Source organism: Varanus komodoensis, unplaced genomic scaffold (genome assembly GCF_004798865.1).
Source record: "Varanus komodoensis strain SLA01 unplaced genomic scaffold, ASM479886v1 scaffold27, whole genome shotgun sequence".
NCBI lineage: Eukaryota > Metazoa > Chordata > Lepidosauria > Squamata > Varanidae > Varanus > Varanus komodoensis.
In genome coordinates, this window is record NW_025335701.1 from 12,498,162 (window position 1) to 12,525,929 (window position 27,768).

The 27,768-nt window shown below is 45.3% G+C and overlaps 2 protein-coding genes across 2 annotated transcripts in view; both read right to left on the reverse strand.

Annotated features, from left to right (window-relative positions):
- Positions 1-19,907, reverse strand: part of DDX11 (DEAD/H-box helicase 11) — a 33,606-nt gene extending 13,699 nt beyond the window's left edge. Inside the window, exons 1-15 of the mRNA XM_044434154.1 lie at positions 19,800-19,907; positions 16,098-16,244; positions 15,271-15,486; positions 12,501-12,587; positions 11,169-11,326; positions 10,536-10,587; positions 8,732-8,839; positions 7,942-8,029; positions 5,242-5,447; positions 4,403-4,555; positions 4,043-4,089; positions 3,300-3,379; positions 1,614-1,658; positions 1,231-1,298; positions 186-224 (exon numbers count right to left, since the gene is read on the reverse strand). Coding sequence (XP_044290089.1) covers positions 186-224; positions 1,231-1,298; positions 1,614-1,658; positions 3,300-3,379; positions 4,043-4,089; positions 4,403-4,555; positions 5,242-5,447; positions 7,942-8,029; positions 8,732-8,839; positions 10,536-10,587; positions 11,169-11,326; positions 12,501-12,587; positions 15,271-15,486; positions 16,098-16,241 — 1,491 coding nt within the window. The 5' untranslated portion in view covers positions 16,242-16,244; positions 19,800-19,907. The remainder of the gene's footprint in view (positions 1-185; positions 225-1,230; positions 1,299-1,613; positions 1,659-3,299; positions 3,380-4,042; positions 4,090-4,402; positions 4,556-5,241; positions 5,448-7,941; positions 8,030-8,731; positions 8,840-10,535; positions 10,588-11,168; positions 11,327-12,500; positions 12,588-15,270; positions 15,487-16,097; positions 16,245-19,799) is intronic.
- Positions 19,908-22,214: 2,307 nt separating this feature from the next.
- Positions 22,215-27,751, reverse strand: LOC123025350 (zinc finger protein 239-like). Its single transcript, XM_044433937.1, has 4 exons — positions 27,675-27,751; positions 26,453-26,481; positions 25,541-25,651; positions 22,215-23,146 (listed from the first exon to the last, which is right to left on the reverse strand). Exons 1-4 carry the CDS (start codon positions 27,749-27,751, stop codon positions 22,215-22,217), a joined length of 1,149 nt encoding a protein of 382 aa, XP_044289872.1.
- Positions 27,752-27,768: the final 17 nt, after the last annotated feature.

Genomic DNA, 27,768 nt, shown 5'->3' on the forward strand with positions numbered 1-27,768 from the left:
CTCTCTCTGTTTCTATGTCTCCATGTAAGGGATTTTATGCCATCTATTATAAGGGGTTTTATGCCATCTATTATACTGCATTTTTAAGGTTTTTAATTTATGTACTTTATGTAAACTGCTCAGAGAGCTTTACCTATCAGATGGTCAAGAAATGTAAAAAACAAAATGAAATCTTGGAACAATACCTTCCTGCCAATGAGGCTTTTCTCACAATAACGCTGAACCTGTTGGAGGGAGAAAGAACACACAACCAAAGATTCTTAACAAACCCAACACTCAACAGTTTTAGCATCTCATCCGTGATTTTAACCTTAGGGCTGCAATTTTAGGAGGTAAGTAGAAGCCTTCCAAGGATTCCTTACCCTATTCCATGGATGTTCCTTACCTTGAAGACACCCTTCCCCAGCCTACCCGCTCCAGCTGTGTTGGACTACAACCCCCATCATTCCCAACAAATTGTTCATAGCTTGGAAATACAGTGGCAGTTCCTAGGACTTTATAGGAGTCATCACAGGCCGCTCTCATGATTCAGATGCTTTTCTCTCTGCTCAGCCAACTTGCTTTGCTGCATGGCGGTGTCAGTTCCACATCTCGGAGGGCCCTTGGGCAGGGTGCCCTCCATGGGCCCCTCACTCAGAGTCCACCTTCTCACTGCCATCGCCGTCACCCTGTTTCTCATCCTTGCTACCACCTGAGAGGCAGAGAGGCGGCGAGCAGGCAGGTCACAGCCTCTCCTGCTCTCCACCTTCCGCCACCACTGCCTGGACAAGGGTGCAAATGAGCAAGCAGGCTGCACTGCTGAAGTGGAGGAACAATTCCAGGGTCTCATAAATGGACTGCTACTGGGGCAAGTGCCCGAAAAGGCCCGAAAAGGCCTACCCTTGACCCCTGCCCCAGCTCGACTGGTTTTAGTCCTGCCCACTGGAGCTACAGGGAATGAGCCTGCCTCATTGTATGCATGAAAGCCATGCAGATATTCAAAGACTGCTGCCAGGTCTCCCCTTAATCGCGCTCTTTCCCCCAGGATCAGCATCCCGGCTCTTTCAGCTGTCCCCCCGTTCCCCTTTGCAGCCTCCTCACCCTCCTGGCCGCTCTTCTCTGTCCACACTCCAGCCTGTCCTCCAGGTTGCAGCCTGCACCACAACCCCTGATCGGGGCAGGTGTCTTCAGCTCCACACAAAGCCTGCCAGCACAATTCTGCACTTCGACCCAAGCCCCTCAATCCCTTACCTTGAAGAGGTTGATGTTGTCAATCTGGCACTGGAACAGGAAGTCATTGATGGATTTCAGCTGCACCCCTTGGAAAGAGAGAGGAAGCAACATGCTGATTGTCACTCTCCAGGTGCTTCTTCCTCACTCCCATGCTAGGGTCATAAAAAGGTGTCTTGCACTGAGCCAGACTCCTGGCCAATCTCGCCTGGGACTGTGACTGGCAGAGGCAGTTCAGCTCCGCAGGGCTTCAGGCAAGAGTTCCACCTGCTCCACCTGGAGATGCCTGGGACCAAACCTGGCATTTTCTGTTTGCAAAGCAGGTGCTGCAGGCCCTCCCTCTTCAGCCTACCAATGAAATGCTGTCCTTTCACACACTGGAGGGAGTCACACACACAACCTACCCATTTGTGGAACATTCTGTGTATTTGGGTTTTGGTTGACGTTTCCTGTAGGAAACACAGAAGAGGAGTGCTGGAAATCATTAACGAAGGAGCTGTGCTGAATCAAGGCACATTTTGAAACTATGAAGACAAACAGCAAACTTCACGGCATTACTGCAAGACACTCTACATGAGGCTGCCCTTGAAGACGGTTCAGGTACTGCTCTTAACCTATAAAGCCCTACAGACTTTGGAACTGCAATACCTGTCGGAGCACCTCCCCCAGCCCTGACTTACCCAGGCACCACGCTCAACCTCTGGGGCCTTCCTTCGGGTGCGAATCCCTCAAGAGGCTCAGAGGGTGGCAACTAGAGAGAGGGCCTTTTCTGCAGTGGCCCCCATCTTTGGAACAACCTCCCTGCTGTGGGTTACCTGGCGACAAATTTGCCATTTTTTTCAGTGCCAGGTTAAGGCAGCCCTCTTTGTGGAGACCATTCAAGACCACCCCTGGTCATTTAGGGGCCTGACACAATCAGCCTTTCTTTTTGTTCTAGGCTGGGTCTTTTTATTGTCTTTTAATGTTTTCAATGCTACTTTAAATAAATTTTTAATTCTTCCTAATGTTTACATCCATTGCATTTCATTGTTTTTATACTTTGTTGTAAATTGCCCACAGAGTTTCAGACAGTATAGAAATGAAATTAACCATAACCATGTAATAGTAATAACTTGCAATCTGATATATACTTTCTAGACTTTATGTCCCTACAACCATGGGGCTCACCTCTGGGTCATCAGACTTGGGCTTATGATATAAACCAGCCTTTCCCAACCTGGTACCTTGCAGAAGTTTTAGACTTCAATGCCCATCAATCCCAGCCAGGATGGGCGATGGTCAGGAATGCTGGGGGTTGCAGTCCAAAGTATCTGGCAGCTGCCAGGTTGAGGAAGGTGTCTGCAGATGTCCAGCCAGCCAGCAGGTGCCCAAGCGAGGGGCCGCCCTTCCCGCTACTGGACACAGGCTTTCCTCCAGCCCCTCCTGCGAGGGAAAAGTTCTTTCTCGACATTGTATACCCAAGGTTGTACCTCCACTAAACATCTTCTAGGTTGCTTCAAATTGAAATGCTTATTGCATTTGTGCATATTAACATAGTTTTTGACAAGAATTTTGGAAGTGGATTACATTAGGCTGACAGCAAGTTCAGTAAATACTGGAAAGTAAAGCAATTATAAGGGTTCTATCCAAGGCAGAAGGATTCAGCTGCAGATAAATATGCGTAGCAGGGGAAACAGGAATCCCATTGTCATCCATGCTTAATAGCAAAGCTTGGTCCTCCATCTGCTGTGTGTTTTCCCTTAACCCTCTCTTCTTAGGAAGGACTGAGGATGGCGCTAGACACAAGGGAAATGGGCTGGAGGAAGGGGAGGAACAGGGCAGTACCCTGCGTTGAATCCATTCAGTTTCTGTTCCCTCTTTCTGGAATCCATTGCTCTGTTATTGCACAGACGGTACTGCAGAGGCAAGCAGAATGACGACCGCGCCTGCTGCCCTTATAATGACCATGTACCGCAACGCATGATGTGATGGAGAGCCACGCTTCAGGTATGCAAGACTCCACTGGGGAAAAGCAGCAGTGCTGAAAATGAAAATGGCCAGAACCAGTTTGCTACCAAGTGGAATTTAAGAGAATGAAGCACACTTCTTACCTCCAAGAACAGCCACAAACCTCTCCAACAAAAACAGAATCTGTTTAATGTACATCAGATTCTTTGCTTTCAGGCGATTCCTGTGACAGAGGATCAGGCCATCAATCAGACAAACACAAACTGCCTTCCTGGTAGAACACAGTTAAGTCGTGCTCTGGGAAAGAGCTTCTAGGGCACGTGCAGAAAAAGTTATGCTGCTGGGCATGAAGCAAATATTCTCTTAAGTGCATCTCTATGTTAATAAATATTAAAAGATCTATGTTTTATGTAAAATAAAATTTCTAACTTGCATTTTATATATACATTTTATATACATATTTATATTTTATTTATAAACATTTATAGATAGGTAGGTAGATTAAAATACAACTCTAGCTAGATATTCCAGGTATCCTACTAGCTTTGCTGGGGGAGAGGCCAATCAGACTTATTACCAGTAACTCATCGACTTCCTGCTATTAATATTTCGACTAAGATGGTGAGCCAGGAGGCTTCCAATTCCAACCTTGCCGAGACATGAAGACACCAACCACATTTTGATCCAACGGTAAACCATGGTTTGGACTTATCCAGACAAGCAGCCTCCAGACTGGGGTGCTCCTCCCCACCTTCCTACACACAGAAGGAACGGAAAGCAGAAGCTTCCCAGCCTGGTACACAATAAACCCGAGCTTGCACTGTGCCCAAACATGGCAAACTAGGGTTTGCCGGCAAAGCGGACCCCAACCTATAAATGCCCTCACCTGTACCGCTCCATGTATTGCAACAGCTGGGAATGGGCACAGCAGAGCTAAAATGGAAGTAAGATTTAAGAATGTTAGAAGAGCTTTGCTGGGCCAGACATCTGTAGTGCAGCATCTTGTTCCCCACAGTGGCCAGCCAGGCACTAATGAGCCCGTGAGGAGGCCACAGACACCATTCCACCTTCCTGCTTGCGTTCTCAAGTACCTGGTGCGCAGAAGCAAGCTGCCTCCAGCGCAGCAGATGATGCGCCGGACAAGCCCTTCCTCCATTACAATGCTGGCACTTGAGTCCATGTGCTAAAATACCACGCAGAACCAAAAAAGCAGAGACCAAAGCAAAGGCCGCCAAGCATAACTTACCTGAGACCCGCTAACCTGGGCACTGTAGATGCCGGTGATGGTATCAATCAGATTGTGGGCTTCATCAATGATCACCACCTGATCCTTCAGCTTGATCCCAGAGGCGATTCTGGTGGCTTCATGCAGAAGCATTTGGTAAGGGAGCACCACCAGCTGTGGGATGCAAAACAGAGGCTTTCACTACAGGGGAGGTTTCTTGGTCTCGTGTTAGCGGCTGCAGAGCAGATTTGCAGGACAAAAGGGGATTACACATTACAGCTTGATTTGCGAATGGTTCTTCTTTTCAGGTGTGCACGAAGTGGGGAAAATGGGCGTGCAAATGTGCATGTAGCACAGGCCTGCCTTGCTGTCAAGAATGGGTTCCACTCCTGCTGAGTGTGCCAGCAGTGGCAAACCCAGAGTGCTTGCGGTATGATTCATATGTGAAAAGAAAGATGAAGTAGGGAGCTAGGAAAGCCTTCCCTTAGGGAGACAGGGAACTATAAACGGTCAGCACCACTACATGTGTCCCAGGGCCATGCAAACAATTTAAGTTCATCAATCTTCATCTTTTAACAAATAAGTGGATATACAACATCCCTGCCCCTAAAGACAACCTGATCCTTACCCAATAGAAATGGGTAATTCTAATCAGGTAATTCTAATGCTTAAAACATGCAGCCCAAGTGCAGACAGTCAGCTTTAAACCCCCTTTCTCCCCAGTTTCTGGGAAAGGGGTACCATGATTTCTGTGTGTCTTGCTCAGCAGAAGAATTCACAGCTACACAGAACAAACACCAAGCGGCTTGCATTCCATGCTCAAGGGCCATGTCCCTAACACTGGAGCACCAGCCACACACCTGAGCAGCGGGGATCGCGTGCCGGCTTCCGTAATAGGGGCAAGCCTTCATTTCTTTCGCCACTGTCACCAGCTGCTCTATATCCTTCACCTGGGCCAGAACCTCATCCCGAAGAAACTGCATTTGCTCATAGGAGTAATACGGACATGTTGCTCGGCTGACGCGCCTCTTCTTCCCTTCTGTCTCCACTCCAGAGTTCTTCTTCTCTGAAGGTGAAAAAAGTCAGAAATCAGACCTACGTGAGTCAAACAGAAAGAAGCATTTCATATTCGCAGGGCAGTGGAGTCGGCGCAGCAGCACTTCCTGGAGCAGCCTTCCCCAACCCGGCTTCCTGCAGGGGTTTGGGACTGCAGGTATCCTCAGCCCCGGCCAGCATGGCCAGTCACCAGGCATGATGGGAGTTTGGGTCAAAAGATCTGGCAGGACCAGGTTGGGTAAGGCAGTCCTAGAGTGGCATAACCAGAAAAAAGGTCTCTGCTCCCACCACATTTAAATAACTGCCGGGAGAGAGGGAAAAGAACAGAGAGACAAAATATCAAGATTTTATTTCTTGCAGCGTTTCTATCCAACCTATAAGAAATATTCAAAACAGCAAAATATTCAAGATCAGATTTAACACTTAAGAAAGAAGACAGACAGACAGACAGACAGACAGACAGACAGACAGAGCGAGCAGCAGCCCAAAATACCACTTAAGCAAGTAGGACCAGAAAACACTCAGCACAGTAGATCTACTTTTCTTGTTTGTCAAAAGGCAACAATTTTGGGGGGTAGGGTGTTTGATAGACTCCATATCACCATGGAGACATCCTTTCCTCCATTGCCTGTCTACAGTACCCGCAATTACAGTAGAACATCAGCAGATGACCTTAAGGGTCCCAGCAGAATCATACAGAAGATGATTCTTTAAAAGTTCTAGCCCAAGATTGGGTAGGGCTTCTAAAGCACCACACTATCCATCTGAATGAAGCACAAAAATGAACTGGGAACCAGGAGAGCTCCTACTAGACCATATACTTGGCCGAGTCATCTGCTCCAGCCAACACCCTAGCAGTAGCCCTCTAGGCTAATTGATGCTTCCGAAAGTCCTTCAAAGGCAAACCCATCTAAAGCAGACTACAGAAATCCAACCTGGGGGAAAGTAAGCCATGAATTATTACTGAAACCAGGCCACTGCTGCTGCTTCTACAGCTTCATTAGAATCACAGAATAGTAGAGTTGGAAGGGGCCAGAGGGCCAGAGGGTCCAACCCCCTGCTCAGGGCAAAACTCCAGGTTCAACACCCTCTCAGATGGTTTAGGAGCAGAGCTTGCCCCACTGGGTTTGGGGCACAGTGTTTTTATTCTCTCCAGTCAGCTTGCACAGTGGTTCTAGGACATTTATGTGCGCTTTCCACTTTGAGTATCTAATGTTTAAGCCATCTGTAAGCCAGCACAATGTTGGACTTGGACCAGGAAGATTAAGTCCAAAGCCCTGTTTGCCGTGAAATTCTCTTAGCCTATTCTACCTTACAGAGCTGTTGCAAAAATAAAATGAAAGGGAGGCAGACATGTATACATGGCAGCCTAAACTCTTTGGAGGATAGAAAGGATATATGGCTAAATATGTTTACTGTATGTATTATCTTCCGGGAGATAAGAGGCAAAGCAGGGCTATTCTACCAGCCTTGTCACATATTTTTTCCTTCTCCCTCTCTGCCCATTTTCCTTGTGTGTCATGTCTTTTTGGTTTATAAGCCTGTCTTATTTAACTCACTGTACGCAAACCTCTCAGGAAACCTTTTAGTGAGGTGCTAAGGAACAGCATAAACTTTTTGAAATAAAGAATATAATTAACTGCATGCTCATTATCTGCCCATGGATCCCTTGTGTAGCTAAAACAGTAGCATCCATGCCCAAAAGAGAGGCAATCACAAGCTTGGAGTAACTACAAGATCTGAAGAAATGAAACAGTTCTTCAGAGGGGAAAAAACTAAGCAGGAGTGGGGCAGGAGAACCAGTAACAGTCCAACGAGCATCGAACACGCTGGTTAATGAGGAATGCACCACCAGGGAGGTGGCCACATGGGCTGGGGACTATGGATGCATCCTGGAAGAGCACATTCACTGGCTGACATTCTGAACAGGAGCACTCTACTCGACGCTACTCACTTACTTACAAGCCTCAGCCATTAGCCACATGGCTCCCTACAGGGGTTGCAACAATAAAAACCATACAAGAACAATATAAACAGTATAAAAACACCACAATCAATCAAAAACATTAACAACAATAAAAGAGCACCCACCAGAACTCCTGATTTCATAAAAGACATACTCCCTTCAATTAAAATGCCATTAAAAATCAATTTACAATTAAAATACTGGCAAAATAAAAAGGTCTCTGCCTGGCACAAAAAAGTATAAAAATAGCACCAGGCAAACCTCTCTGGGGAGCTCATTCCAAAGTCAGGGTGCCACTCCTGAAAAGGCCCTTCTTGTTGCCACCCTCCTCAGAGGGGCCTCAGATGCTGATCTCAGGGGCTGGGTAGGCTCATAGGGGAAAAGGCGTTCCTTTAGATGCCCTGGCCCCAGTTTTGTTACATGTCCCAGACAGAGGGCTGAACTAACTGCCCAGTGGAACAGAGCCAGCACCCAACCCTTTGTGTTTGCACCATGTCAACCACTGCTGCCATTAAGCCAACCTGAAGTGGCATCATACCATGCTTATTCTTCTGCATCTCCAGACAGCGATCGTTTAAGAGCTGGACAGCTCCCAGGCGCCGGACGTCCTCATTTACACACAGGTTCTGAGACAGCCAAGGAGACAAAACCAGAGGCCAGTTAGAAAAAAGCTGATTTACAGTAAGCTCCATTCTAGCCTCTCAGAACAGTTCTGGGAATGCGCAGGTTGAGGGAGAAATTGCAGAAGATCCTGCCAATGGCCCACAAAGCCATAAATGTTCATAAACACAGTAACTCTAAAGGATGTTCAAGTCTATTGGAAAGTGCACATAAGCGTGATGTTTGCCAATATCTGACTTCTGGTGGATTCCTGACGTTTTTGTTATTGTTCTAGCTCGCATCTAGAAATATACAGTACAAAAGCAGAAGATGCAGCAGTTCTTCACCTTGGAGAGTGGTGAATGCTTGTTTTAACACTCTGCACTGCTACTGCCAACCCTTCGCAAAGCAGCGATTCTAAGAGCAGGACGAGACGTGCAGCACAGCACATCTGGCTCTTTCTTCGTCTCCACACACACTTAGTAAGGGAGCTGCATGATGATGTGACATCACTGCCTCACATACTTCCCCACCAAACATCATTGACTACTGAGCAGGGAGAATCCAGGGCCAAAGATTTCAAATCTTACATTTTCCTTACTGGGCATTACAGGGAAAGAAGGGGAGACCAGAGGCTGGTTTGCCAGCTTGGATGGCCACCTTGGGATTTGCATCGCATCTGCTTCTGTCCAAAGAGATATTTCAGCAGCAAAGCACTGCAACTTTACCTGCCTGGACCCCAAGGACACCAGCCGCGTCTCCTGGCCAAAAGGGCTCTTCTGAACCTCATGCACAAACTGGGCCAGCTGGGAATGCGTTCGGCTGCAGTAGTAAATCTGGGAAAGAGAAACAGAGATGAAATACAGCACAGAAGATAAGTCTGTCAAGGCCTACAGTAGAACATAGAACAGTAGAGCTGAAAGGGGCCAGAAGGCCATCGAGTCCAACCCCCTGCTCAGTGCAGGACACCCAGTTAAACCATCCCTCTCAGATGGCTGTCCAGCTGCATCTCGAATGCCTCCAGTGTGGGAGAGCCCACAACCAACCTAGGTCATCGGTTCCACTGTCGTATTGCTCTAACAGTCAGGAAATTTTCCTGATATCTAGCTGGAACCTGGCTTCCTGTAACTAGAGCCCATTAGTCCTGCATTCTGGGATGACTGAGAAGAGATCCTGGCCTTCCTCTTTGTGACTCTTCCAAGTACTTGAAGAATGCTATCTTATCTCCCCTCGGTATTCTCTTCTCAAGGCTAAGCATACCCAACTCTTTCAATCTCAATTCACAGGACTTTGTTTTCAGTCCCTGGATCATCCTTGTTACCCTCCCCTGAACCCTTTCCAGCTTATCTGCATCCTTCTTAAAACTGTGGTGCCCAGAACTGGACACATTACTCCAGGTGAGGCCTAACCAGTGCAAAATAAAGGGAAACTAGGATTTGAAAATTATACTTCTATTAATGCTGCCTAAAATAGCATTTGCCCTTTTGGCAGCCACATCACACTGTTGACTCATATTCAGGTTGCAATCTACAACAATTCCAAGATCCAGCTTGTAATCTCCAACAATTCCAATCTACAACAATTCCAATTCCAAGTATGCCCCAATACTACATGCTCCCCGCAGTAGCAGAGATGTATGTATGTATTCCAGTTGCTGAGAAACAAGAGTGGCAGGATGTTGGTGCATTCATGTCCTGCTTGCGTGCCTTCCACAAGCAGCTGGTTGGCCACATGTTGTAACAGAACTGCTCACTGGGAATTAAACGGACCCTTGGCCCGATTCAGCATGGCTCTTCTTCCATGTAGTTTCCTTGGCTTTCAGCCCGACTTCCATAGTAGGCTGGAGCAACGAATGTTGCCTCCTAGGTCAGGGTGCAAAGCTGTAATTGGATCCAGCTAGCTCTGCCACGCCTGCCCTGACTGGCCCCAAGAAGCCTTGGCTGGCTTACCTTTACTTCCCAGAGGGCTTTCATACCAGAAAAGTTTGTGTGCTGGAGAGGCAGCATGGGGAGCCGCCACTGTTATGTCCTACTGTGATGACAGATCAGACTTAATGGAGAGGAATCCTATCCCCATGTCATCCCAACCCTGGAATGCCAAGGCAGCAGGGGGCACAAAAGTGACCCAAGCCTCCATGGGCCAGATGTGGAGCCATCATGGACTGGGGCTTCTGCAGCCCTATCCTAGGTGAATGCACTGTCCAAGGGGCTTGTTAAAGTACAGTCTGAGCATCCTTTGAAAAGGACACACGTTTCTTCCCCGCATGGGCTGGATTCAGCAGCTGAGTCTGAGTTGAAGAGTTGGCCAGGATTCTCAATGGAGTTTAACTGATCGTGTGTATATTTTTTTAAAAGATTTAAAAAACAGCCCCTGTTATCAGCCTTTACATTGGTAGGAATAGGACAAGTACAAAACAAAAGAAATAAATGAGCATTTGAGAGAGGACAAAGGGTGATGAATTCTTGCAACTGTATCATGGCATCTCCCACATCTCATTTTGCAAGAGTTCTAGAATAGCTCTTAGAGCCCTACCTTCGTTACATGTTCCTCTTCCACATCTTCATCTTCATCTTCTTCCTTTAACCTAAAGGGTGAAAACAAAAACAGGCTTCCTTTTGATTAGCTCTCTCATGAAGCATGTCTTGGTCATGTGTGGTGCCCAAATCAGCCTTGAGTAAGGAAGCTGTATAGCAAAGCAAACACACAAGCTGAGTCTAAATAGGTTCCTTCCACATTCTGTGCAGACTCAGCACCAACCTGCCAGTATCAACCTCCTGCACCTTTAAGTTGGCATGTGCGGGGGGTGGGGCAGCAGGAAGGGTATGGGAATCCCTCTCAGACCAGGCTGGGTCCCCAGGTGGTCCATTTCAAGACGCTCTGTGCATATTGAAATCAACAGGTCAAACCAATGGCTTTCCCACAATATGCTAACTACAAATCGGGAGGAAGGAGAAGAGAAAAGGAGGGAGATACGCAATAGGGAGCATTCAAATACTGAGCACCTCTGCCTAAAGAAGCCTAGTCTGGGGGAAATCATCAGCTAATTTTGACTGCTGAGCTGCTCCAGTCTTTCTGGAAAACCTCCAAAGACTTAGAAGGATTCCAGTTGCCATGAGCTGCTTCACCCCAGGCTGGAACACCTTATACTCGCATGACCATCCTTACCTACTTCCCGCATTCTTCTCCTCATCACTCTCATACTCTCCAAGGATCAGATCTTCCTCGCTTGGATCCAGAGACCCCAAAGAATCCAACTTGTCCGGACAGGACAAAACATCCTTGCTGAGCTGGAGTAGATGCTCCACCTCCTCCTCTTCGAGCCTCTGAGATAAGCGACATGGAATTGTCACACTCCAAGCAATCATCCCGTGAGGTGGTGCCGACCATCTCTTTTGGTCTAGAGGCACAACTGCACATGACCACCCCGGAGCAAACTGATTGGCCCAATGATATCGGGGAGCGGGGGGAGGGGGTCTCCCTTCCTGTAACATCATTTGGCCCTGCCCTGCCTCTTTTTATTCTCTCTGCACGGAGAGAGGCATGCAGTTTTCTCTGAGACAATAAAGTTGCTCATCCCAACACAGGAATCCTTGTTCCAGTGCACAATCCATTTACCAACCCAGGAGGCAGGCCTTGGCATCGAGACTCTTTTTTTGGTTTGGAAGCTGGACTGCCCCCGAGACTAATTTGGCAAGCCAGGTGCTGCCAAGGGGCTCAGCCCTGCATGCAAATTTTTACCCTCTCCCCTAAGATCATCCATCCACACCCTGTCGACTTTTCCTTTCTTTGTGCCGAAAAAGTTGGACAGAGAAAGAGCCAGGCCTGAAGAGGTTGCTTTTATGAATGGAGTTTTCCCACTGCTAATTTGATATGCGACCGAACTTAACATGCTTCTTGCACTCAGCAAGGTGCACCCCAAAATAAGATATTTTTTTCTATATATGCTTCCTGAATGCTTGCATGCACACTATGGCACCAAGCCAGACATGGAAAACCACCCAAAATGAATGCACAGTCCACTTATGCAGTTCATGAATATCGGAATGGCCAGTAGCACTGAGGACAATAAAAAAGGGATTACGTAAATTCAGAGTATGCAGAGTAAGCTGTGATAGCTAAAAGTTATACCTCCATATTCATGTGATTATAAACAGTTGCAGACATACAAGCAATGCCCTCCTGCCTTGCTTCTAAGCTCTCAAAAGTATCTTGCTGTCCACACTGGAAACAGAATACTGGACTAGATTTGATCTGATCTAAGAAACCAATTCACTGTTGACTACAGCTCTGCATTAGCTTCTAATTTGACCACTTTTGAGCTGGAACCCAGCACTATTATTTGGCGCTTTATGAGATACCCTATCATCCCTGACCGTATCTTATTAATAGAAAGTTTATTTCAAGAGCCCACATTCTACAGATACCATGGCCCTGTAAAATTCCAGCAATTGGAATTTGGACCTTTAAGGACTTCCTCTGGTGTCTGGAGTGGCTCACCTTTCTTTTAGATGCATATCTCAGCTGCACATTGTGGCGAATTTGCTCAAGGCGCTCCTCTCGCTTCTTCCTTCTGATCTGTTCCTCCTAAAAGCCAAATGAGAGTAAGAAAAAGCTCCACCACAGAAGTTCCAAATGGAAATCCACTGCTACTTCAGAAAAGGAGTAGTAAAATATAACTTCTGTGTCCAGGATGCATGTTACGTGAACACTCTGTTTCCACATCTACTGAATTTCAGGCATGTTACACTTATCCCAATTTTAGCCTTTTTCAAATTATAATGTTTCTAATCTCCACTAAGGTGCTAGCTTTTAGAACAGCAGGTGTGATGCAGGCCAAAAGAAAACTGGTTTCTATACATGTAGCAAAGAATCTTTGGAAAACTATCCCAGTAAGTTGTTTTTATTTTGGGGGGGATGAATGAGGGCAGGGTGCTATTGCTTGTGACTTAGATGCTCAAAAACTCCCAAGTCAAGAGGGCTTCAGGTTTACTAGGCCCTGCCAGAGGCAGCAGGAGAAAAGAAGGTGAGCTTCCTCACAATGAACCTTTGGAGAGGGAGAGAAGGAGACTGGAGCAAACCTGGAATAACTCATATCCTGGCATCTCTGGTTTCCTCCTCCCATTGTCCAGTGGGATGCCCCCTTTCCCAAGACTCCAAGGTTGCTTTTCCAACCCTGGAAAGGCAGTCAGCATGGTTCTCTCCATGCCTGCCATGTGGGGGAGGATCTCTGACTTCTACTCAGAGGGATGTATCTTTCCTATGGTTTCTGGGACCCTTGCCCAAGATTGCTCTCTTAGATATTCAACATTCATTAGTGAAATTGTACAGTTCAAAACAAACCAGTGTAAGATTTAGTGCTGGCTTATAGCATCATCAAACACAGCAGGTACTAGCAAATATTTAATAGGGAAAATAATGTTGCATGCATTTTATGCAGATGCTGTTCAGCAAGATGTAATGGTCAGCCTGGAGTGCTGCTCAGCCAGACCATACGAACTGCATTTTACTCACGTCCAAGGAGAGAGACCTCCCTTTTTCAGTCAGTTGCAGGTCTCTGCTAAAACTAAAGGCCGGGTCACCTTGCATTGTAACGCATACCCTGGTTAAGGACATCTCAAGGCCGAGTACCTCCTTTCAGGAAACTTATTCAACAGTAAATTGCCCAGGTGAATTGCCCAGATTCTTTCAGAATCCATCTCAGAGCTGGGAATGATTACCAGACAGTCAGCAGGCAAAAAACAAGAGCATATCTGGAACCTCAACCCAAGCAAATGGGAAGAGCTGAAAGAGATAAGCTCCCCTGGAAAAGGAAGTTGAGGGTCTCTCTCTTTCAGTGTGGTGGCTAGAAGTATGTTATCCAGAAGGCAGAGGTGTCTGATGCCAGCACCAGAGGAGATTGCACCAAAGTTTTGCTCTGATACAGGCACTCAGTGGTAGGTTTCCCCAAAGAGCGGGGGGGGGGGGGTGCATGGAGTAGAGCCCTATCAGAGGCATCACAAGTATTTCACTCTGGAAAGCATAGGCCTTCTGAAGAACTGGTAACCCGTTTGTGCAGGGCCGTGCTAGCTAGATGGCATTTTCTATTTTATGTATCATCTGCCACTGAATTGCCACTTTAAACCACTCTGAAGCTGCTTTGTGCTCTGAAGCTGTTTTCCCAATTTGCCCTTTTCTCTAAATCCTTAATAACTCTTCTTCCCTGGCTCTGTCGTACCAGGCCTAATACCCTTAGCCAGGGTGCCCATACTGCCAGCCATGCAGAGTCTTCCTATTTCACATGAAAAGAGTTTTTCAAGAGATTTTTGAGCAAAGTAAAGTGACTTAATATATGTGTTTTCATTTCAAATACGTTCACCCGACCCTGATGAAAATGCATACAGTGCTAAGCTCGTCATTAAATATCTGATAGTATTCACCACTTGAGCTTTTCTTAGCACTGGCACACCACTGCTCAAGCATTTTGCTGGGACTTGGGGCTGAGAGAGCTCATTTACCTTAGTCCTTCAGTAGTAACTCCCCCATTTTTAGCAGAGTAGAGGAATGATGCCCTCAGTTATGACACATAGCTTTTTAAGTATCATGAAGCAGCTGGGTACCCCTTTCTCCTGGCTTAGTGTTACAAACATACAAGCAGTCCCCTGGTTATGAAAAAGGTCCATTTCTGTGAAAATGAGCAAGTCAAATTTGTATGCAAGTTGGATTACATATGATTGGCCCTCCACATTCACGGAGGTTAGAGGTGCACAACCCACACGAAAGTGGAAAAATCACGAATAACTTGAAGCCCCTCCCCCACCCAAACTTTCTGCAGCAAGGAAATGCCGGAGAGATTTCTCTTTCTGGATGGGCAGGGCAGGAAGGCATGCTCTGGAGGCCCTCCCTCTCTCCCCTTCCTCTTCCTCTCCCTCTATGGTGATGACAATTTTCCACAATTATTTTTTAAAATTAATATGCTTCATAGCAGTTCATTCATAAGTACGGGTTGTTCATAACTCAGATGTTTGTAAATCAGGGACTGCCCATAATTGCATTATTATTCTGCCTTGGACTCGTATTGCTTGCTTCTTCAAAGAGAGAGCCTGCGTAAAAGATGGACAGATAATGCTATATCAAGAGTGGGAACATCTGGCTCTCCAGGGATAGCTACACTGAAGTAACCATCAACCCCTCACCATAGGCTATGCCAGCTAGGGCTGATGGGAGCTGTTGTCCCAAGCATCTGGAGGGCACCAAGTTGCCTATTTCTGGTCATGAAGCAGCCTTCTACCTTCAGCCTCTGAACTGCTTCCCGCTCTTCTTTCTTCTGCACAAACTGTGTTATCCAGTCTGGCTCTCCAGGCTCTGTGCTGGCCTTCTCAAGCTGCTCTTTCCCATCCTTCCCGTTCATTTCAGTTGCCAGGAGCCGGGCCTCCTCCTGCCTTTTTTTCTCTTCAAAGTCTCGAAGCCATGAGAGAGCGCCACAAATAAGACTCAAAGATTTTCCCTAAAATGAAACAGAAGTTTAAAAAGCAGACACTTCCCTTACAGAAACCTAGCAGGACTATTAACATTTAAACACAAAAACAGAACCCCCAAATTCTTTAGAGCACCAATCGTTTCCCACAAGCTGCTTGCTGGCTGACTATGCACATGGGTAGGGGAATTATTTATTTACTTACAAGTATTTTACCCTACTTTTCAGTCAAAAAGGTTCCCAAAGGAGATTACATATTCCCACTAAAATAAAACAGTCCCCACCCATAGGCCTACAACCTGAAAAAGAAAACAAGATGGCTGAAATATATAATATTTCACAGCAAGACTGCTGGAATGGCTGCTTCCCTCTCCAGCTCCTTCAGTGGTGGAGGACCCTTCATGGACGTGGTCTACAACAAGTCTAGTCAGATAGTTTCACTCCCGCCCCCCCCCACACTCTTGGCAAACCAAACAGCAAAACTGCAAGTCACACCACTAGTTCTCCCTACCCTTTGCATCCCTTCATAAAGCAAAGTATTCCTTCCTGCACCTGTGTGCAGGTTACATACACCTTGAAGGGCTGGTAGCAGACAAGCAGGGCATAAGCCCTTCAAATAAAGAACATGTAAATTGACTTACGGTGCCAGTCGGACTCTCAAATATGCCAATCTTTCCCATTTCCAAAACCTGATAAAGTTTAGCCATAAACTCTTTTTGAATAGAATATGGTATATACGGAAATGGAAATGTCATTTGCGCCTTTTCTTGGATTGTCCCAGCCATCTCCTGCAAGGAACAAAGAACAGAATAAAGTATTGTTGTGAATTATCTTACCTCTGATGCATCTAGATTGCATTTCACAGAGGCAGGCTAAAGGGAGATCAGAACAGCTCTGCTGAATTAGCCCAAAGACCCATCCAGAACATTCTGTTCATACAGTGGTCAACCGAGTACCCAAATAAGACTCACAAGAAGCATATGAGTGCCAACAGCACTGCTCTGAAAAAAGATACTGCATGAAGAAAGATAACATGGCATGGATCATCAGCATAGCCCTTGCTCATGTTATCCGCATCATAAGACGTGGAGTAGGTCCAACAGTGACACCAACTGCCCACAAGGCTGAATTCACCCCTCAACCAAATTAGGCCTGTTTTACAGGACCTGCGATGAATGCACCCACAGATGGGCTAAAACCGTATAGCTGTGTGCTCAGTATCCACAGAACAAATTGAACTGGGTCCAAATTATGCAGAATGAGGCTGGCTAAAACACCAAGTCAAGAAGCAACAGTGAGAACTGGACATGGAACCACTGATTGGTTCAAAATTCAGACAGGAGTTCGGCAAGGCTGTATACTGTCGCCCTGCCTATTTAACTTATATGCAGAGCACATCATGAGAAAGGCGGGGCTAGATGAATCACCAGTTGGAATTAAGATTGCTGGGAGAAATATCAACAACCTCAGATATGTCAGATATGCAGATGACACCACTCTAATGGCAGAAAGTGAGGAGGAACTAAAGAGCTTCTTGATGCAGGTGAAGGAGGAGAGTGCAAAAGTTGGCTTGAAACTCAACATTAAGAAAACTAAGATCATGGCATCCGGTCCTCTCACTTCCCGGCAAATGGATGGGAAGAAATGGAGGTAGTGACAGATTTTATTTTTCTGGGCTCCAAGATCACCGCAGACGGGGACTGCAGCCCAGAAATTAAAAGACGCTTGCTCCTGGGGAGGAAAGCTATGGCAAATCTAGACAGCATACTAAAAAGCAGAGACATCACCCTGACAACAAAAGTGCATATAGTCAAGGCTATGGTTTTCCCAGTTGCAATGTACGGCTATGAAAGCTGGACCATAAGGAAGGCTGAGCGCTGAAGAATTGAGGCCTTTCAATTGTGCTGCTGGCAGAGACTCCTGCGAGTCCCTTGGACAGCAAGACGATCAAACCGGTCAGTCCTAGAGGAGATCAATCCTGACTGCTCTTCAGAAGGCCTGATCCTGAAGATGAAACTCAATATTTTGGCCACCGAATGAGAAGGAAGGACTCCCTGGAGAAGAGTCTAATGCTGGGAACAATAGATGGCAAAAGAAGAAGGGGATGGCAGAGGATGAGGTGGCTAGATGGAGTCACTGAAGCAGTTGGTGTGAGCTTAAGTGGACTCTGGGGGATGGTGGAGGACAGGAAGGCCTGGAGGAATGTTGTCCATGGGGTCGCAAAGGGTCGGACACGACTTCGTGACTAACAACAACAAAACACCAAGGGTTATGGGCTGGAGCACTTTACCCTGCCAGTGGAGAAAACTGAATTTGCAAATGCTTTTTCAACATACCACTTCCCCACCCCTGTAGAAAAGTAGCCCATTGGAAAGAAAAACCTGCGATTCTAGTCTTTTTCTAAGTCATTACACCAGTGATCAGCCTACATTACAGTTGCCACAAGCAGTACTGGCAGAAAGACTTCGTCTCCAGGAGACCTCATGGGTCTAACTCTCCATTTATTACACAACTGCCAGTCCCGTACTGGCTCTGAAAAGACAGACAGAACCAGGTAGGTGGGAGGAAGGAAAGAGGATGGAGGGGCTGCAAACATGGCTCACAAAGGAAAGAAAGTGAGAGAAGCTCTTCTCTCTCTCCTCGTATTTTGCATTTGACTTGTAACGCATTTGCCAAAAGGTCATTTCCACACAGATGTGTCCTTCTAGAACAGGGGTCTCAAACTCGTGGCCCGTGGGCCAATTGCTGGGACGGGTGGGGCACGGGGAGGGGCCCTGCGGCCTTCAAAGCGCCGGCGGCGCCCGGGCCGGCTGCGGGATGAGCGGCCCCCCACCACCGCGGTGGTGGGATACTTGATGCGGCCCAGCCTCACCCAGCCTCTACTTCCAGCGGCCCCCAGGTAAGTTGAGTTTGAGACCCCTGTTCAAGAACTAAGGCAGCAAACTTGGACATGCATAAGACAGCACATTAATATCTCGGAGAAAGAGAAGAGGGAGCTGAAAGTCTCTCTCGTTATGTTTAGAACAACTGTGGTTTGAGGCACCTCAGCCCCCAGATAAAATCTAAAAAGCTGAAATGAGGACTACAGAACCTTAGAAGCCGGGCTTACTGAGCAATCCTTCTGCAGGACTGTAGCTCAAGGGCAGAGCACACATTTTGGGTGTTAGAAGACCTCAGGTTTTAGGCTCAGCATCTCCATATATTGCTGGGAAAGACCTTGCTTGAACCCCTGGCCTGCTACTGTCAAAGAGTGCAGGCAATGCTAAGCTAAAGCAATCAATGGTCTGATTCAATAGAAGGTAACTTCCTGCATTTTCTGAAAAACAAGTTTCTCTTTGTTTTCAAAAAGAGTCTTATGACACCTTACGGACACATGTATTCTGGCGTGTTTTCATACATTATAGGCTTTAACTCACAGAGCATTATGTAGACTTATATTACAATATGAAATATTGTGGGAAGATTTGGGTTCTGGCCCCCACTCACAGGATGAAGCTCACTGAATGACTTTGGGCAGCCACTCACTCTCAGCCTGGCCCACCTCACAGGGTTGTTGCTGTGAGGATAGAATGAAGTTATGTAGCTGCCTCGGGGTCCTCACAAAATGAAACATGGCAAGACATGAATAGATTGTAAAATTATATTGCATGCCATATAATTATACTAATTGCATAGGAGGGAAATTCCGTAAACTTTGAGGTACCAAGTTAATTAAATACAGAAAATGCTGAGAGTGACAATCACAATATTGACAACAAACAATTGCTGTGCACTTGTTACGGATAACACAGCACAGGCTCACACAATTCACACGTCAAGTGTGATGTAAAAAGAATATCCTTTTTCCCAAATCAAGCAACAGAACTGAACCTATTCATGAATTCGAACTATCAGGGCACAATCAGGAAGAAAAAAACTGTTTGGTTGACTAGGACGTGCTGAGAGTTGTAATCCCTTTTCTGTACCTGAATTTGCAGAGAACTTGCCTTAATTGTGATAAAAATCCTTTATTCTGATGCAAGGCGGCAAAACTGAATCTACTGATGAAGGCGAACCCTAAGTAATAACGAATGCGGGGCCCCTGTACAAATCGCATGCAACGAGGTTTACTCCTAGGTAAGTGCGCCTAGATTGGCAGGTCTCCTCGCATTTCAGAGAAAAGGCTTGTCGAAACCTCTGGACTTCAGCTCCTCCCTGAGAAGCAGCCTCTCCGCACGCACCCGCTGTTTCCAGGCGGTAGGGAGACCACGGGGCCAGCTTCCCGCTCACCCGCCTGCCCCGTAAGACACTCGCGCTTTTACACCCCGTCGCCGCGAAACGCCATTTCAGCCTCGCCTACCTACCCAGATCTCCTTGACCCTCTCGAGCCACCGTCATGCGCCGAGCCGGCCCAAATCGAAGAGTCTCTTCGAACCAGGCGCCAAAGAGCGACCGGGCTGTACTAACCCCGCCCCTTCCCTGGAGGTGACGTCAGTGGCAGCCTTCTTCAGCACGGGCGGGAAAGGAGAACGGAGCACTCTCGTTGGGTGTTTACAATAATCCACGGAACACGCGCGCCCGAATGCTATTGGCTGGAAAAACCTTTACGCCTCAGTTTCGAGCCTCACAATGAGCCAATGAAAGGCGGCAACTATGACGTCGCGCCGGCACGCGCACTTTACCCTCTCTTCAATGGGAATTGCTCTTCAGAACAGGATTTCACGCGCCAAGAAAGCGGATATTTTCTTTGCAGCCAAGCGGGCTGTAGTGGCAGTAAGAACAAGCGAATACTACAGTCCTATTAAAGATCAAGTACCACTTAACTCCACTGGACTTACTCCTGAGTAGAAATAGAAGCCACTTTAAATGTCTAAGTACAGCAATCTCCACTCATTTTTATATTTTTTTGTTCCACTAATTAGGTTTCCAAGGCAGCTTGTAACACGACAGAGCAATAGAAGATTAACTGTTGCAATTAAAGGTATTAAATTGCAAATAGACTGAAATTCTATACATAGTTGGAAATAAGCAGGCCTAACTTCTTTCATATGCATACATTTTTGGTGACAAACTTGCTGGATGAAGAGCTGTCCCATTCCATGTATATTTTGGTCGATTCTAAGAAATTTAATGTATGACCATCGATTCTGGAGTAGGTCTGAAGAGGAAGAACACTACTATATTGCAACAGTAAATTTCAACTCATTGATTTTAAGGGGCTTAAGTATAAGCTTCAGGCTCATTTTTATAGGCTCAGGCTGCTTTATGTCAAATGTAAGGGGAAGTAAAGAACAATGCCTGCTTAGAGAACATCATACCCACCCTCTATTTTAAAGATGTTCAAGTTTTCTATATATTTGGTCTTTTGCACATTTTTCACTCCTCTGCTAAAGTATTAGGGCACATTCCAAACAGACGGCTCACCATTCAGGATATTGCGGTCATATTCCATGGGGTGGGGGGAGAAGTGATTCTAGATAGAGCGCTCCTAAAATAAGCGATCGAAAGTCATGATGCCTTTTCACGTTTGCAAAATGTGTATTTCTTCTTTCCTGTTCAAACATGGGACAGCAGCAGATCACTGTTTTTAAATACACTATTGCTCATAAAGAAGGGGCCAGTTCAAAGTGAAATTAAGCCTAATCTGCCCACCCTCTGCTACCTCTTTCTGCAGTAGATTTACTTCTGGTGTCTTGCTTTATCTGTGGACAGCCTTTTGATTAAAGATGTGTAGTTTGGCTCACAAATTGCTGTAACACGATTTCTCCAATATTCAACACCATAGCACTGCTGCTGCTTTTCCCTGTATTTTCACAATAAGCTAAAGGCACCATTAATATTGCTTTAACATTCAAACCATACACTTTTTTAAAAAAAGTGGACAAGTTCTCTAAGAAATTCAACCATGTCAGACTATAAAGCTCTCCAAGAGGACTGCTTTGTCTTTAACTGAACAGAAAATTGCACCTGAAATAGACATGAAAATACAAAACATGCATACAAGGGAGAACCAATCTGCCTAATGCAGATGCAGCAGCTCTTCCAATCCAAGGCCTGAAATTCAACTTCATATAAGCCCCTGGGGGCAATGCACCAGTAGCAGGTATGACTAAAGGCAAAAGGGGCAGGAGCAGAATGACCAGCATATTTTAGCTTATAGCTCTTACTGCCAGTAACCAAGCCGCAGGAGAGGCTTTTCAAACTTTTCAAGAGGACAAAAACTACGCTGAAGCCAGGAAACCAACCAACAATCTATGGATGGGGGAAGGAGGCATGGCCTCATGGAGAATGCAGGCTTGAGGTCTTCACCCATTTTAAAACATAAACTCTAACATTAAAGCATTAAGAAGCATCGGTGTATAAAAGAGAAGAGCCTAACATACAGAGAAAGCCATTAACATTAAAATGTGGTAAGAAAATGGTGTACAAATAAATAACTTAATTCCTACCAAAAAGGGTATTATACTCATTACAGCTACACAGTATATCTAGTAACCAGAAACATTTTTTATTTTTTAATATGCTTGTACACATACAGGCTGCTCTTCCAGGCTGAAAGCCCTATCAAGGTGATTTATAAAATTAAAACAAAAAAAGAGAAGAAAGAAAAACATTGGTAATATAAAACAACAAAAAACGATGGCTCAACTTGTTAACAGTTTATCATGTATCCAAAGGAAAGGATCCAGAGATGCTTTCAAGTGGTCAAGAGGGAAAATTTTTCTTCTGCTTCAATACCCACACGCAGAACAAGTGTGGTAGAATCATTAACATTTTCCTCATCCTTCCAGAGTACTGCTCTGGCGATTCTTTCTTGTGTGCATTCTCTTGTGAACAGAGACATAGAAACGCTGGCTGAAGCTCTTACCACATTCAGTACAGCTGTAAGGCTTTTCTCCCGTGTGGGTTCTCCTGTGAACAGTAAGTGTTGATTTCTGCCGGAAGTTCTTTCCACATTCGCTACAGCTATAGGGCTTCTCTCCCGTGTGGATTCTCCTATGATGAATGATGGCAGAAAGAAGTCGGAAGTTCTTCCCACATTCTAGGCATTTGTGGGGCTTTTCTCCTGTGTGGACCCTTTGGTGAAGCTGCAGTGATGCTTTCTCAGTGAAGCTCTTCTCGCACGTAACACACTTATAAGGCTTTTCCCCACTGTGATATCTCTGGTGGCAAACAAGATGTGTGTTTTGATTAAAGCTTTTCCCACACAGTGTACATTTGTATGGCTTTTCTCCAGTGTGGATCCTTTGGTGCCTAATGGCATTTGATGCCTGAGAAAAGTTCCTTCCACATTCGGCGCACTGATATGGCTTCTCTCCAGTATGAGTTCTCCAATGCTGAACAAGGTCGGCATTCCGAGACATTGTTTTCCCACATTCACTACACTTAATGTGCTTCTCCATGTGGATTCGCTGATGTTGGGTAAGGTATGGCCTTTGTCTGAAACACTTCCCACATTCCTTACACTGATGGGATACTTTGTCTGCACAGTTTTTCTTCATAGACTCAATGGGTCTCTTTGCTCTATCTGCTTTATTGACAGGGCAGAGACTGGTTTCTTCAGGTTTTTCTGAATGTGACCTTTCGGAGGTACGTTTCATCACTCTCTTAATTCTTTTGGGTTGCTTTTTCGATTTGTGTCCGTTCTCAGAATTCTCTTCCTGATCAGAAACTGGGACAAAACTCCCTTCAAGTTCTTTTTCAATGGCATCTGCAAACAAAAATTTGGCTTTAAAAAAGAAATGAGAGGGTATTTGGACATGATTAATTTCACATATATGGAGAGACAGATGTATAATTATACACAAAGTGCAACAGCTAGGTTTTCTGACACATTTACCATTTGACTTCTCTCTGCTTTCTCTTCTTGCATGTGAGAAGTCAAAGTAGTTTGTGAGAATTTGATTCACTTGAGAAGTAGTAATAAATGTATTCTGTCATAAGCCTTTGTGGACTATACCCTATTTGATCAGGACTATACCTTATTTGATCAGATGGATGGAGTAGTAATGAGGGCTTGGGGTTTCTGTACAATTCTACGGTCGAGGTGACAGATGAAGAATTCCAAATAGTGAGGCTGGAAGGAAACTAAATGTGCTTGGTACACCACTTAACACATGAAGTGGGATTTTTTTAAATCCTTTCTCTAAATGCCAGCATGTTTTTTTCTATCAGCAGAAGCTGCACTTCGAAGAACTATAGTTAATAATGGGATTGTCTCTCTCCATACTTCCTTCAGAACTTACCATCTACAACCTCTGCCCACTCACTTTCCCCCCACTCACCACTTGGACCAGATTTAAACTGGAAACTCCACAATACTCCATGCATGTAATGATGTTGGCCACAGTCCATGTAAATCTTGTGACAAAATACATTTATGAGTCTTCCTTTGCTACCAGATTTTTTTGTTTTTGTCACAATAAACTAACATTGCTATTCACTACAAATTGAAAAGTACTATTATGGATTTCTTACTGGATTTTTATAAGTAGGGCTACCAGATTGGGTTGCCCTGGTGGGGTGGGGGGATCCTGGCCAGTGATTTATCTCTGTAAAACTAAGAAGACACCAGACAATGGCCTTAAGAACCAGGTTGCCTCCACCTGTCCCAGTCAGGGAAAAGTGGCAACGATTCAGCAGGTGAAAAGAACAACAGACAGTTACCTGATCAGGACTGAAAAAAAGACACAGACAAAGAGATGAGTGATGACTGTCATACGTTACCTCCAGTATCAGAGGCAGTATGCCTACTTACACCAGTTGCTGGGAACATGACCAAGCAGAAGATGTTGCACTCATGTCCTACGTGTAACCTCTACCAGACACAGAAAGTTGGACATTTGTAACAACAGAACAGCCAGTTTCTATCTCTAGAGAGCAGACACGAGAATAGTGAATGTGCTGAGAGGGTTTAACTAGACCTCCACCTAGACTCATCCTATAAATATGCAAATAAATGCAAATACTCCAGTGACCTGCTTCCAAAGCAAACCACCACTGGGTAAGCACTGCACCCCAAGAATGTCTCACTGCTCAAAGAAATAGGATTAGACTAACAGTATTATGGTTGCAGTGAGACTGGGTGGTATGAATCTCTTCTCTGTATCTGAACTGGTTTAGCTTCTTCACCCACCACAGTTCTCCATTGGTGGACATGAATGCACTAACCCTCACTAGAACAAGTAATCCTTACTAAAACGCCAGCATATGCAAACATTTGATTTTAAGGTACAAATAGTTTCCCTACAGCACAAAGTCAATGAAAAAGAAAACGAAACAGGATTATGTGGATAGCGATCCTAGGCTGGATGAAGGAACAAACCATCCTATATTTTGTAAGTGATATCAGTCAGTTCTTGCTACTTTAGGAAAGTGTATTAAGATGACAAAAAACACAGGTGTGCAAGGTTGGGGCACACCTGGATTATTCTACACAGGGCTGCCTTTTAAGAGCATTTGGAAACATCAGCTGGTGAGAATGTTGTACCAAGACTTCTGACCAGAGCCAGGGTGTTGGGAGCACATGCATCCATGATTGTAGCTATTGTGGTAACGTCAGATTCATTTTTGGGCACAGTTATCACCTTTAAAGTCCTATACCACCCTTCCCAACCTAGTGCCCTCTGGATGTTTTTAGCTTCTATCAGCTCCTGTCAGCAGGGTCAATGGTCAAGAAAGCTTTAAGCTGCGATTCAAAACATTGGGAAGAAAAAAGCTCTTGATCGAAATCATGGTTTCATATAAGGCTTGAATTCCAAGTTTAAACCAGTTTCCCATTCAGTGGTCACAGGAAACTGATTTAAAGAAATGATATACTGTCAAGGGCAGCACATGGAAACATGTGCAGTTTGTGGGTATGAGATGCATTCCTGATTTAATAGCTCAACACTTACTAAACTGAGATCGTTACCTCCAAAGTTGCCCTTGCAGTCAGAGAGCTGGTATGTTCAGAATGTTAACCAGGCATGAGATTATTACAGCTTTCCATATTTCTCTTCAGTAATTTAGAAGATGTGAACGAAATGAAAAGGGCTGGCTCTAGGGAAATGAACTTAACATTTCACTTGTGGATATTTCTGACCTCCTTAAATTGGTTCCTTACCTCCTCCTCCTTTCAAATTCTTCAGCTTATTCACCTTATCAGGCCCTTGACAATTCTGGGCAGAGGCCCTTAATCTTTGTTTCATCCAGAAGAGCATGCCAATGTAAAGAACTAGGGAGCAGAAAAACAAATCACATAGATGCTTACCTCACTGGTGCTAAAAGGATGCAACACACACACACACAACAGACAGTACTCCTTTCTGGACTTGTTCATAGCTTGCCTCCTCTTCATGGTGCTTTTGGAATTAGACGAAGGGACACATGAAAATAAGCTGAGGACAACATACTCCCCGAGGACCACAAGCTGCCCACCCTTGTTTTAGAAGGACTGCAACCACATTCAGAACAAACCTATTTTTATGAAGTGTTATGGACTGGCCAGAGAGCTTCAACTATTAGTTGGTATAGAAATAGAATAAAAATAGACAACATTTACCCAGGTCAATCAACAATTTTACTAATTTAATTTTCCTGCTTTTTATTTATTTATATATTGATTTACTTTTATCTGCTGACATCATTTTCTGCTTTTTATTGACAAACTGTATGGTTTTCATAGGTTTTCTTAGTCACTCCAGAAGAACTGAATGTTGGTGCAAAATACCAAAGTAAGTTAACCAGGAAAAAATTTACTCCAGATTGAACAGCAACTTGATCCAAACACCAATCCCAGACAACTAGCTTATTTTAGAAAATTTTAATATTGCTTTTCTGCTTTGAAAAGTTTCAAAGCTGGCAAATAACTCCTAATACAGAGCAAAAATTGACATAAGCAACAGCCACAAGCAACAAAAACAGGCAATCAGGCAGTAGCTTCACATAACAGCAGAAGAAATCATTCACCAGCAGTGCTAGCCAAATATAAAGAGCTTACTGCATACATCTCTATTCAGAAGAAAACAGGGCTTACTTCCAAGTAAGGGTTCACAGGGCTGCAATCTAAGGGCACAACCACAAGTGTATTTAGATAGAGAACACCTGCTCTATCTACACATGCATAAGATTGCACTTTAAGACATCTCAAACAGCTGGCACTGCACAGAAGTCTACTTGGGGGAGCTTTTACACAAATGGGGTGCCACCACCAAGAAGGCCTAGATCCAAGTTGCCATTCACCTCTTAAGGCAAGGGCACCCAAGGTTTTCTGAAGCAGGCCTTAAAAATTGGGCAACATCACATGGGAAAGAGCCCATCACAGCCCCTGGATGCCAAACCATTTATTTATTTTTGTTTTTAAAGCCAAAACCAGCACCTGGAATGATTGCTTAGTATGGCCAGCTTCAGTGTCTTCTCATTCATTAATATCTTCTAAATATAACAGCCCACCTCATTCCAAAGAGGCTGCAAACCTACAACTTATCAAGGAATAAGCCCCATTGCATTGTGCAGGTTCTGTTGAACTCCTAAGCAGTGCTTGACCTAAAAGATTTAGGACTAGCCCAGAGCAGATGTATCACACAAGACAGGCCAAACTAAATCACAAGCAATGCAGGCAGGCCCAACCTGAGTAGTGGTGCTGAGGTTGAATCACCAGAAGAGAAGCCACAATCTCTGAATCCCCAGTAAGCACCAAACCTTACCCTAGGAACGGAAAGCTGAGGCTACAGAGAGGAAGGAGTGAGGAAATCACAAAGCCAAATAAAAGCGCTCTTTTAGGACCACCTTGTTCCCGCAACAGCTCCCATTCCAGAGATTTGGGACAGGATGGGGGTTGATCAAGCACACAATGTAATGCTGCCACTACTAACAAACCGAAATGCCAGAGCCAGCAGATCTAGCTTTTTAAAAAGCCAAGAGAGGTACAGAGACCACGCGGGCCCAGCCTGGGTAAGCAAAATCCTTATCTGAATCACATATGCACAACTGCAATCATGAAACCCACAGACCCTATTAACAATCCCATTGCCACACAATAAATTTGTGCACCTTTCTTTGGTGGCTCTTCAGTCTGGAGAAGTGAAAGAAAGCTGTCGCTTGCTTCCACCCTTGCTTCGCTTCAACATATACAGGAGGAGAAAGTCAAGGCCCCAGCAAAGCACTTCTGCACCTCCTGCCCTAGGAACTTCTTACAAGCACTAGTACTGCAAAAGGGCGGGCATTTTATCGACTTTGATTGGCCCAGTCTAAGTCACCTGATCTGGTCGCGGAGCAACCGCTGCCCGAGGCGTCTAGGAGCACCGTTCACCGAAAATAGCTGCAGGTACACCATCGTTTGCTCAGCGAGGA

What these genes read in the sequence shown, in the direction of transcription:
- LOC123025350 (XM_044433937.1), bottom strand. Translation starts at nt 27,751, where the DNA reads ATGGTGTACCTGCAGCTATTTTCGGTGAACGGTGCTCCTAGACGCCTC. An exon ending in TTGCTCCGCGACCAGATCAG is followed by an intron (nt 26,482 to 27,674) that starts GTGACTTAGACT and finishes TTGTGCCCTTAG; the next exon opens with ATTGCAGCCCTGTGAACCCT. An exon ending in CTGTGAACCCTTACTTGGAA is followed by an intron (nt 25,652 to 26,452) that starts GTAAGCCCTGTT and finishes TCTGCTCCCTAG; the next exon opens with TTCTTTACATTGGCATGCTC.